Source organism: Schistocerca piceifrons, chromosome X (genome assembly GCF_021461385.2).
Source record: "Schistocerca piceifrons isolate TAMUIC-IGC-003096 chromosome X, iqSchPice1.1, whole genome shotgun sequence".
Classification (NCBI taxonomy): Eukaryota; Metazoa; Arthropoda; class Insecta; order Orthoptera; family Acrididae; genus Schistocerca; species Schistocerca piceifrons.
In genome coordinates, this window is record NC_060149.1 from 626,679,892 (window position 1) to 626,692,238 (window position 12,347).

The window sequence follows — 12,347 nt, forward strand, 5'->3', positions numbered from 1 at the left end:
ATCCGCACGATGGGGGCGCGATTTGTTGTCCATGAACACGAATGCCTCGTCAATATGCTGTCAATATGCTGTCGATATGGCTGCACTGTCCGTCGGAGGAAGGCATTCATGTATCATACAGTCGTTACGGCGCCTTCCATGACCACCAGCGGCGTACGTCGGCTCCCACATAATGCCACCCCCAAAACAGTAGGGAACCTCCACCTTGCTGCACTCGCTGGACAGTGTGTCTAAGGCGTTCAGCCTGACCGGGTTGCCTCCATACGTCTCCGACGATTGTCTGATTGAAGGCATATACGACACTCATCGGTGAAGAGAACGTGATGCCAATTCTGAGCGGTCTATTCGGCACGTTGTTGGGCCCATCTGTACCGTGCTGCATGGTGTCGTGGTTACAGAGATGGACCACGCCATGGACGTCGGGAGTGAAGTTGCGCATCGTGCAGCCTATTGCGCACACTTTCAGTCGGAACACGACGTCCTGTGGCTGCACGAAAAGCAATATTCAACATGGTGGCGTTGCTGTCAGGGCTCCTCGAAGTCATAATCCGTAGATAGCCGTCAACCACTGCAGTAGTAGCCCTTGCGCGGCCTGAGCGAGGCATGTCATCGACAGTTTCTGTTCCTCTCTCTATCTCGTCCATGTCCGAACATCACTTTATTCACTCAGAGACGCCTGGACACTTCTCTTGTTAAGAGCCCTTCCTGGCACAAAGTAACAATGTGGATATGATCGAACCGCGGTATTTACTGTCTGGGCATGGTTGAACTACAGTCAACACAAGGCTTGTACCTCCTTCCTGGTGGAATGACTGGAACTGATAGGCTGTTGGACCCCTTCCGTCTAATCGGCGCTGCTCGTGCATGGTTGTTTACATCTTTGGGCGGGTTCAGTGACATCTCTGAACAGTTAAAGGGACTGTGTCTGTAATACAATGTCCACAGTCAACGTCTGTCTTCCCGAGTTCTGGGTACCGGGTGATGCATTTTTTTAGTGTCTGTTTTAGAGATACTTACATAATGCATACACTGATCTTCCCTGTGAAGACGATTCATCCCAGAACATGCATTCTGGGATACGTGCTGTGACTTGCTGCATGGAGATGTTTTGAAAACAGAAAGATTTGCTTGCGTGTCGTAAGACAGTGCAATATGCATAGTAGAAATCCTTGCATGATAACGTTCTTTAGCCCGGTAAATTGTATCCAGTCTTAAATAATTTGTTGTGACGTGACTTCCGACACTAAACAGTTACTGTATCTCGGTCGGCAGGCATCAGGGGAGACCGTATGTAGAGGGTTCACTTAAATATGCTTCTTAGGCATCCTGATTTTTGGTCACAGACGTATCTACTGTAATGGAAGTAAGAGGCAACACAACTACGTACACTAGCAGGCGACTTAACTTCCTCATTGTTCAGTTCAGTTGAACGCAGTACTGTCATGGTCGCCAACAATTCATTAATTGCGGAATACATGTCTTGCCGTTATTCGTCAAATCAGTTCAACCTGCCTAAGTCACTCGTTGTAAACAGAATAAAGCTACCAGTGCGCATCACGGCAGAATATTACGTGTTAGGTTTTTAGCATTTCCCTGTAAAATAACATTTCTTTGCGGTGCGTGTGATGTGAATATTTTGTGCACATTTTAATTGTACATTTCTGCGCAGAGAACAGGGCGTAAGAATTTCAGCCAAAGTTAAAAGTAATTTTGGTGTCTGATATACCTACTGCATCGTTCGGGAGAGTGTTTATTTCGATTGTAAGTATTTAAACACTCGCGGAACTATTTTGGGAGATAACGTTTCGTCCAAAGCAAAACCAGATATTGATGAGTGATCGTTGGTAAAAGAAAAAAAATTATTGCTTGCTCACGTCACGCAAACGGCTAAACCGAAAATTAAAAGTTTAGTCTTTTCTGTAAATTACAGATATCTGTAAGTTACAGATATCTGTAAATTTACTGTGGAACCGTTGCTGTTAACAGTTCTGAGAGAGGCCTCAGTTATTGTGGTTGGTGAAGGTGGACGGCTGCGTTAAGACATGTGATGTCATTCGAAGCTATGAAATCTGCTTCAACTATTTATTGAAAGGTGGTTTGAGAGATAATGAAATCGGCACATATTTAAGTTTTTCTGAATCATTCTTTTACCCCGGAAAAGAATCATTTGCACACGCCGTTCTTACACGTAATTTGACTGAGGGTTGTATGTTTTGAAATACCGACACACAAAGAACTGCATCACAGTTAGGACACACAAAGACGATACTTTTCGGCCTGTTCTGGCTCTGACAGACGAAAGTTGTACAGACGCAACACTCAACACCAACAGAAAAAGCGATTTATTCGAGAACATTCAGGTCTGAATTCGAACACTGGTATCACAGTGCGTGCGCGCACACTTCTTTGTGCTGCATATATGGTTACTGGTAGATGGAAGGAAGCGCAGTCGCAGCCACTGTCTTAACGCTCGGTACGGGCTAGACTCTGGCGCCCTCCGCTTGACACAGCCGTTGCGCGAGTCATACTCGGGTTCCGTCCCGAAAGTGTTGAACTACATATTTCGCCTTCACTCATCTGACCAGAGGGGTATCAGTATATGTGGTACTCTATAGAGGATCGTTTGAACATAAAAATTATTGCTACAATTTGGTGAACTTAATATCGTAGTTCTTTTTACCTAACAGCCTTCGAACCATTAGGAAAGGGGAGCACGAGGAGGAGGAGGTCAGAGGGCTGTTGAATACAAAAATTTTATGGTGGTGCCTGTGTATAGAGCTGCACGAGATACGAAAGTATTCGGATACTGCACTGTTGCGGCGGTCGGCACCGATGACGTACCTGGCGCAGTAGAGTTAATGCCTGAGACTGGTTCTGTGCAAGAGGGCGGGATTCATAAATACTTCATACTGGCCCGTAAACCACTTTCTGAATAAGAAGTGATAATTGAAAACTTTATCATGGAGCCAGTCAGGAAAGAATTCACTCCTTCGCGTAGAAACGCTTTGATTGCTCGCTGTGTTCGCCACTTAGAATTTCTTCTACGGCGTGAGTTCCAGATTTGAAGATACCAATTCGTATTATCGAATCAGATTTGGAGTTATTGCGACAGATTCTTTTGTATGCGACCACAATTATTTGAATTTGGTTTGAGATGAACATCGCAAATAATCTGGTCTAGACTATTGATATCAAGCATACGTATCTCGAAGTATTAATTATCAAGTAGTACGACTGGCAATAGAGATGACTGCTGACAGAAGCAAAACTACTATGGCAGCACGAATGGATCGTTTATAGAAGCACTATGGAAGCTTTGATATTCCATTTGCAGCAATACGTAAATGATCTGAACGGAATGAATGGAGTAGATGAAAATCCAGTGCAGTCGAATTTAATCGGTTTATTCTAAAGGAATTAGAGATGACACTGATGGAGTTTTTGCTGTTTGCCAATCAAAATAACTGACGATGGCGGAAGTAAAAAGGATACAAAATGCACGGTGGCAACAGCAACAAAAGCTTTCTCGAAAAAAGAGAATTTCACACGGAATATAAATGTCATTGGACGGAAGCGAAACATGGAAGACGCAGAATTAAGAAAATAAATGAGTAGAAGTTCTCGAAATATTAAGTTACAGAAAAATGCTGAAGATGAGATAATTAGGTCAGAAAACGGAGGAGATAGCGAAACGAATTGGAGGACAAAGAAATTTATGGCACCACATGCCTAAAAGGGCGGCTTCGTTAATACGAGACATCCGAAGGTAACAAACGCAAATTTGGTCATGGAGGCGTGGGAGGTAAAAGTTGCAGAGGGGGCCTAAGGGTGGACCACAATAAGCAGATACTTGTAGATTGCAATAGTTACGCAGAAGTGAAGGTAGATGCACAGTATAAACTATCATGGTAAGCTGCACCAGACTAGTCTAGAAGAAAAAGTCGGAAAACCACGAATTGTACAGCTTATCGAGTGAATGCGTATTTTCAGATCTAAATACAGTCGAGGAATTACATTGTGAGTGCTCTGGGGAGCAACAGGGACCTAAGGACATAATTTGTCGCACTGGCTATTGGGCGTTTAATTTTTGCATTGTTGATAATATTACTGGTATATTCGTTGTCCACGGTATGTTAACGTGAGACGAGAGAGGAAAACTGCGTGAGTTTGTAATAGAACGCAGAAGAGAGAGATGAATGGCTACTGAACGCCCGAAACAATGTTTACTGAGCACTGGTAGAACTTGACGTTTCTTTCCCCGTGCTGCCAAAGCGTTTTAAAAGTTGCACACATTTCTAATTAAGCACTCAGGACAAGCACCTTAAACAGAGGTTCTAAGTTCCACGTTATTACAAAAATGGGTGTATCAACTAGTGTGTTAACGTAAAGTGATAGGTATTGGCACCGAAAACGTTATAGCTCTAAGAAATGGGAACTTTAAGCTCGCAGTATTGAAGACGGGCGTGTAGCCAAGATAAAACTTACTTATTTTTCCGTGGCTCCAAAAGTGTGCAGTTGCTTACATGTTGTTGAGTCCGCACTTAAGTAATCTTACGAACCTAGAAAATCTTACTTGCGTGTTTCCAACAATACATTGAAATATGCATGTTTTGAGGTCTTTCAGATGCATTGCGTGATAACTGGGGAAAACAACCTGTGAAATTGTGGAAAACAGGGAAGCATTGACTGCTGCTGCCGCCGCCGGTCTTGTCTAAAGGTGGAGAACGTGGAGTATTGTGACGGTGGGGGTGTCTAGGGTCAGCCACATACGCGGGCAAGGTGCCAGTGTACGAGATGCATCTTCTTCCTGACGTCGAGCAAGAAATGGTCAGTGCCGTGCCGTGGTGATACAGCCGGCAAATTGAGAAGCGGCGTGGGGAGGCTACCATGATTCACGAACCATGTGACTCAGCGCGAGCCCCCGCTAGTCTCCCCCTGCTGTCTGTGGCGTCGCGCTCGATGCCGATATATTTCTCCCATGTCGAAAACGAAACCAGTACTAAATAATAGGCAGTATTAGGTTTTTCCCTATTTTGTTCCATTCGTATGTCACCAACTATTGCAATATTTTCCTCCTAATAAAAATATTTGTAAATGTTATGTAATTTGTCATAGTTCTTCTATCAGTACATAAAGCTTTCACAAACTACGATGCATTGCTATTATGTGCATGCAACTAGTTCCAGTTCATAATCGCATATCGTTATGAATCTGTATACGCTATGCAGTAGACGATAATTTGTTCCGTAGGTGCATTTCAATGACAGTTACTCTTACTTATATCTACAGTGAGGTGGGTGCCGTAACTTTCAGATCAGTATGCCATGTTAATAAATTAATTGTGCAATGGCTTATTACCTGATGGATGTATTAAAATAATAAACCACGTTTGGCAAAGTTCCGAGCAACTCCTTCGAAAAAAAGTTAAGACGCGGCCGCTATAAACCACAACCTGCTACCAACAGTGTTTATAACGAAGTAGTTTAATGTAGTAAATGTGTTTGACACGAACTAGGAAATGGTGTGAAAGTGCGCATACAGGCGTAGTGTCAAGATTTTCTCGGAAATTTACGGTGTCATGTATGGTATAAAACGTTGCAAAGCGTCAATCACATTACCAATGAAATTACTTAACGTTTTTCTTCGTCCAACTCGTCTTAAATTAGAGACAAAGTGAAAGGGCTCACAGCAGACAGTTTCAAACTTTGACATTAGTCTGCTGAAAAGTGAGTGTCGTGGTTTGAATGGTATTTAGATTAATGGAACCAATAACATAAAAAAAATTTTACACTTACCAGAGCTCAGTGTAGAAAGCATTTTAAGTAAACCAACAGCGAACTTTTAACTTCATGTTAAAAGGCCAAATGAGCTGTACGTACTGCTGTACTCACGAAATTTACTCAATTTATTACTACGTACAGTGTGAAATTGTGGAAAACGTAAATGGTTAATTATTGAAAATTGATCTGGTCAGTGTTAGAGCTTTGGTTCTTCAGTCTGTGTTACTTAGCGAAAATAACCCGGGATGGAATATATCACTTACCGTACAGTAAGTTCTCCAGCAATTACTTTGACAATCGCGGTGACGTTTCTGTGCGTGTTCGATAACTAAGGAAAAGTTGGCTAGATTCAGGCCGAACTTGGTTTCTCTAATAAAAAGCAGTGCCAGTAAACCTGATGAAATTCGATACAAGAAATTTATTTCGTAATATCGAGGTAGCTATTACGTAGGGGTTCAGTTTTTTCGTCGATATCACGTGTACATCATGTCTACTTAATTTGTTTTTGTGTAGACCTACACAGCTGAACTAGGGGTGAAGAGCGTGTGGGTTGCTGTTGAACAGGACACAGAAACAACAGCAGAAATAATTTGAAAAGCTCATAAACTTTCCGAAACGATGCAGTAGTTCTCTCTCAGGAAAGCATAACATCTAAGCTGTCGTTATATGATAAGAATCTCACTTCATCTCATAGATCAATCTCCCGAAACGCACAGGACACAAGACGGATAAAAATAGCGTGACGTCAGTAGGACAGCCTTATATAGTACAATCGAAATAACTCTTAATACATAAAGGTCAGAATTGGTACATGGCGGCAGAAATGGTTAAATTCGAACCTACGCCTACATTATTCAAGTAGAGGTATTAATTGAAACTACAACGTAATGTTTCGTGTTGTGTTATATTGTATGTTAACCGGGGACCTAGAAACGACGGAGAGACTCCGTCCCTGCCGCAGTGGTCCACAACCCCACGACGACTACCGCAGTCCACTTAAAGTTTTATATTAGCTGCCTTTACGTTCAGATTACGTCAATCTCCGGAAAAGAAAATACAGAACAAAAGTCGCAGCTGTCGTACACTTAGACACCAATATGGCCCACGTGTAAAACTCTAGTCATGGCACAATTTATGGAGCTCTTGCCCTTCAGATAGCAGCAGAGCGCACATACTCATTTGTCTGCTGACAAGTCTCAAAACTGATTCTCACGCTGCTTCAAGTATGTGAGCGGTGTACATTAAGGTTTTAATTACGGTTATCATAATAGCGGCCAGTGTGCTCCCCAGACCTCAGTACTCACGAACATGTTTGAGATTAACTGGAAGAGGTATTTCAACTAGATTAGCAACTCCCACAATTCTTAAAGATACAGAAACCTAGGCTAATGAAAATTGACATTAGATATTCTGTTTAAACAGCACGGCGTCGATGCTCGGTGATTTTGACAGTACACACGTTTATTGCAAAGTCAGGCAGCCGCGGTAAATAAATTAAATGTCAGTAAAAGTTAAAGGTCGCAAATCGACAGTGTGCTCTCAGTTGGGCTGTAATTACTCATGTCCTTCGCAACTTTTAAGACTATTTGATCAATATTAAAGTATTACGTATTCCTTTCGTCTTTGGGATCGCTTGTTGCTAAATTTCGTAGGCAGTGTGCTCATAGATAAAAATTGCAATATTAGTGCATCGTTTATCTCAATAAATGCGCTGGAATTCGTTTAGGTTCAACGCTAACAGTCTCCGTAAAGGAGTGTAATATTCATATCCTTTTAATGACAGGTGAACAGAATTTGGTTGAAACTTGGTCTCATCGTGGTATTAGTTACGTATCGCACCTAACGTATCTGCCAACTACCTCTGTAGAACAGATTAAATTTTTTGTCACATTGAACCCATTTTACGTTAAATACTCAACTTCGGTCTGTAAATGAAATGACGTATTCTAGCAGGAGTGTTCGATGTGGAATATAAAGGAAAACTTTCGATGTTTGTTGCAGGACAAAGTCTGGGATACGGATTTGTGAACTACCATCGACCTGAAGATGCAGAGAAGGCCATTAATACTCTGAATGGCTTGCGGTTACAGAATAAGACCATAAAGGTAAGTGATGATTCATCATATGGGTGACATGGGTGATAATGTAAAACCAGTGTGTCATGTCATCGCTTTACGCACCCAAGGCGGCGTGAAAAACGCTGGTATTTCTAGTTCACGTAATAGATTTATATAGTTACTGTTCATGAGGCAAAGTTAAGAATGCACTAAGATTAGGGACAGGAACAGTCAACCGGCTGTTCAGTGATAACGCTTACAGTCGTTAGGTTTCTCGGGGAAATAGAGATATCTAAGATCTATTTGAAGCAGGTATGAGTTGAATAGTAGACACCGTAAGGACCCCATTCCTGTAATAAATAAATAAATAAATAAATAAATAAATAAATAAATAAAGCAAGCCCTATATTCACGTGAAACATGTCGTGCCTGCATCGTGGCGTTAATTGTGAGACTAGGCGCTTCTGAAACTCCCACAGTGGTTCATTATTTCCCTTCAGACACTGGCGATGTGGCTGCCAGTTGGTCCTTCAGAAATTTACCTGTGCTGCTCAGTCTGTGAGCGTTTGGCAATGTGCCAGTTCTTGAACATGGCATGAAGGGAAGAGTAGTTCCATTCATCAGTTCGCTAGAAAGTTCATTACTCGTAGAACGTTAAATCCTCCAATAAATCATGTGCTAAACAGTGTAGGTAATTTGCTAAATTTCAAGGAATGGGCATATTTCGTTCCCGAATCAAGGTGCTGAGACTACTAAAAATTAGAATACCAAACTACTTTACATTCTGTCCAACAAGTGTCTGTATTTTCCACTCCCAAACATGGTCTGCAATTGACTTCAATGGTTGGGCAGGGTATAGATGTAAGTTTTCGCTTTGTCTGTAGCAAACATCGGTGCCTTCTGACAAACTACGTCGTCACGTAAACCAGCAACAAAATGTGTACTTTCTATCTAATTACTGTGAAACTCATGTGATATGAGGAATAGAATTGTTGAAAGTATATACTGCGTTTTTTTCTGTTCAGTATATGCAGTTTCTGCGTTTTCATACGTAAGAAATAACGAAATGAGAAGCCCGTGACTTCCCTGAGTCAAGCTGAAAGTGAAGGTAATGAAATGCAAAAATGTGATGACGTAATAATAGAATTAGAGGTACTTGCTTCGTTGGAGAGAGCGCTGATGTAAGTGGCCGTGTCACATGACTGAGCCATCATTAGAAGTTACAGTGGGTGTTGATGTCTCAGAATGCACAAAGAGCTCCATATCAGTTCACGGCTCTCAGATTATTGAATTCCCTAACGATTTCAGAAATCTAGCGTCCCATGTATCTAGCTTCCATCACGTCGGAAAACTTTCCACATGAATCAGCTGAGTTCAAATAGCTGCGCCAATGCGCTGCCTTTTTATACCTTGTGTATACGATACTACAGGTGTGTGTGTGTGTGTGTGTGTGTGTGTGTGTGTGTGTGTGTGTGTGCGCGCGCGGGTTTTCCTTAGCGTAAATTTCCAAAATAAGTAAAACACATTGCCAGCAGGGATGGATCAGAAAGGGGAAACGGGTTCCGTTATCTCGTTAACACTAAAATTCCTGTCAGTATTTTATTACTGCAGTTAAAGAAAAAGTCAAAATTGCACACATTGACGACTGTACCAGTTCTGTCATTCCTATGCTGGTCTAGAGCGAGGATATGTGGTCGTGACAGGACGAGTCTGGTAGCTAAGAATTGTCGTGTATTTCTCCATTCACGAATATAACTTAAAATTCATAAACTAGACAAAAGTTTCGTTGAAAGTGTAATGAAGAGTTACTATGTTTGTTCATGTATTGAAAATTTCATTTATATGTAGAACTTCGGAATGTAATATATAGTCTCATACTAAGACGTTGCGCAAAAGTGACGCATTGTCGGAAGACCGTAAAAATCCCGCGTTTCCTGGAGTGACTTCCGATGCTGTACAGATAATAGGTGATGGACAGTGCTGGAGTGAGGTGGCGTTACAGCTAAAAACTTACTTCAGAGTTGAAGTACATAGGACAGTAAGAATCATGTCGGCAAAACGTCTAAATTGCAGAGAGATTGATCGTGAAATTTTGTCGGTATATGGACCAAATGCAGTGTCGCGTCCAGCCTTAATGAAATAGTGCCAACAATTTAATATATTAGTAAGTAAGCAAGGCTATTGATAACGAACACAGACGACAGTCCAGGCAGTCATGGAGCTGATTTGCAGCTTTCGCAGATTTTCCGACTATGAGGATGTCCGTAGAGCAGTTCTTCAGTACCTCTGTGACGGAGCTAATTTCTACCGGCGAGAAAACTGAATGCTTCGTAGCACGCTCAGAGGGTTGTTTACAGACACATGGTGACTACATTGAAAAACAGCGTCATATACATTGGTAACATTGTGCAGCATTCAATAACTAAGTTGACCTGCCATAATAATGTGCACCTTAGTAATTGTGGTGCCAATATCGTTAAGAAATAGTTTTCGTTTGACTCTTTGATTTACAGGAATAATTTTTTTATAAAAATCAGCAGAGTTAAGCTCATACTCCATAAAGATTGTTGTAAATTCTCCAATGGATTAGACATGTTCTGGCCACAAATTCATTTTTGTGACAGTAGGTGAGCCAAACCCGGTGAACCGGTCACATTCAGATAATTGATACCTCACAACACCCCAACAAGCCTTTCACTGAAGCAACTTTTTACAAAGGTGCGTTAGTCTGGTAAGAAAACTTTTTTAACATACAGCTATCTCGTATATCTTTATAGTACTCCTCCCCTATCCACTGTAGTAAACGTAGGCCATAACTTCTCCGGTCTGTATTCTCTTTCTGCAGGATCAGTAGCTTAAACCTGCCGGTTACCTACACTATGAGATCAAAACTATCCGGACACCCCCAAAACATACATTTTTCATATTAGATGTATTGTCCTGCCACCTACTGCCAGGTACTCAATATCCGCGGCATCAGACACCGTGAGAGCAGAATGGGGCGCTCCGCGGAACTCACGGTCTTCGAATTTGGTCAGGCAATTGGGTGTCACTTGTCATACGTCTGTGCGTGAGATTGCCACACTCCTAAGCATCCATAGGTCCACTGCCTCCGATGTGATAGTGAAGCGCAAACGTGGAGGGACACGTACAGCACAAAAGCATACAGGCCGACCTCGTCTGATGGCTGACGAGAGACCGCCGACAGCTGAGCTCTATGCTAAATGACTACTCATAGATTTTCTGCCCACTTTCCCTAATCTTCCCCAATTGTTGTATCTTAGTTTTATCAGTCTAACACTTCTTCAGTTTTTCATTAATCATGGTTAGCATAATAAGAAAATTTGGCCATAGTTCACATGGAATGCTGAAAGCTGAGGAAATTTTGGACTACCAAGTATAATAATAGACAAATTTAGAAAAAAGTAGCAGAAAATTTAAGTAAATTGAGTAGAAAGAAGGTTGAGTAGTAAGGTTTTCATTGTCTCTCTATAAGAGACAACCATTACCATTCGATTTCTAAGGCAAGCGATAGTTCTGGTCGACAGTTTGTCGCTGTAGGAATCTAGTAGGATGAATTTTTAGAAGATATGGCTTCCCAGTTAATCAGTTCTGTCGAATCTCTCAGCACTACTACTTTAAAAAGCTGCGTAAACAAAATGATTCAGTAGATGAATCTGGTTTTTGGTTACTGCACCTGTGGCAAATGCAAAATCTCAATTTTCTTCTTCCTCTCGTTTGGTTGTACTTATTGTTCTTTACTAGTATTGCAGTTATCCCTGCTCGCAGCTAGTTATTAAAAATTGTAACCTCACTTTTACCTAAGTTGTCAAGCAGAAGATTAGTGTGTGAGAGGGCTTTGGTTGGCACATTGTTATGCAGACAGTCTTGTTGGTAGGGCAACCACAGCCATGAGCTATTTTGGATATTAATAAACCGCTTCATCTATTATAAAACTGAAGCGGTTTAATAATACCCAAGATCATCCAGTAATGTTACCAGTCAGCCAACTATGTTCACTGAAGTAGCTGTTAGGTGACTTTCCTGGTCTGGATTCAATATTTTACTAGTTCCTTACGTTAGTTAACACTTCCGTACCGCCAAGAGGGACTCTGTGTCCTAATGAGAGCAGTGCTAGAGAGCAAAAGTTATCTGAGGTAACTTTATAGCGTGCCTGCGTTTTATGTTTAAACGCTTTTCAACGCTTGGAGTAATTGCGAGGGGGTATTTCTCGTCCAATTACGTAAATCTTAATTTCCGTTCATTCTGTCGATTTCATGATGACGCCTGCTGTGTTCGGACAGAGGAAAGAAAGCCTGAAGAGAGTGTTGTCTCAACGTAGCGATAGTTATCACTAAGGATTAAGATTCTTTCTCGTTATCTCACTGATAGCAATAGAAACAGTTCCAAATGAATAAATAATTCATGTTCCTTATCGGCGGCTCTGCATATGGCATACTGATTGTACATCAGATGCATTGTACTAAAACAAGGTAAGGTTTATTTACGT

At 41.5% G+C, this 12,347-nt stretch overlaps 1 protein-coding gene across 4 annotated transcripts in view; it reads left to right on the forward strand.

Annotated features, from left to right (window-relative positions):
• Nucleotides 1-12,347, forward strand: part of LOC124722369 (ELAV-like protein 3) — a 148,522-nt gene that overhangs the window by 66,540 nt on the left and 69,635 nt on the right. For all 4 annotated transcript variants that reach the window (XM_047247542.1, XM_047247543.1, XM_047247544.1 and 1 more), the window contains exon 3: nt 7,782-7,885. In XM_047247542.1, coding sequence (XP_047103498.1) covers nt 7,782-7,885 — 104 coding nt within the window. The remainder of the gene's footprint in view (nt 1-7,781; nt 7,886-12,347) is intronic.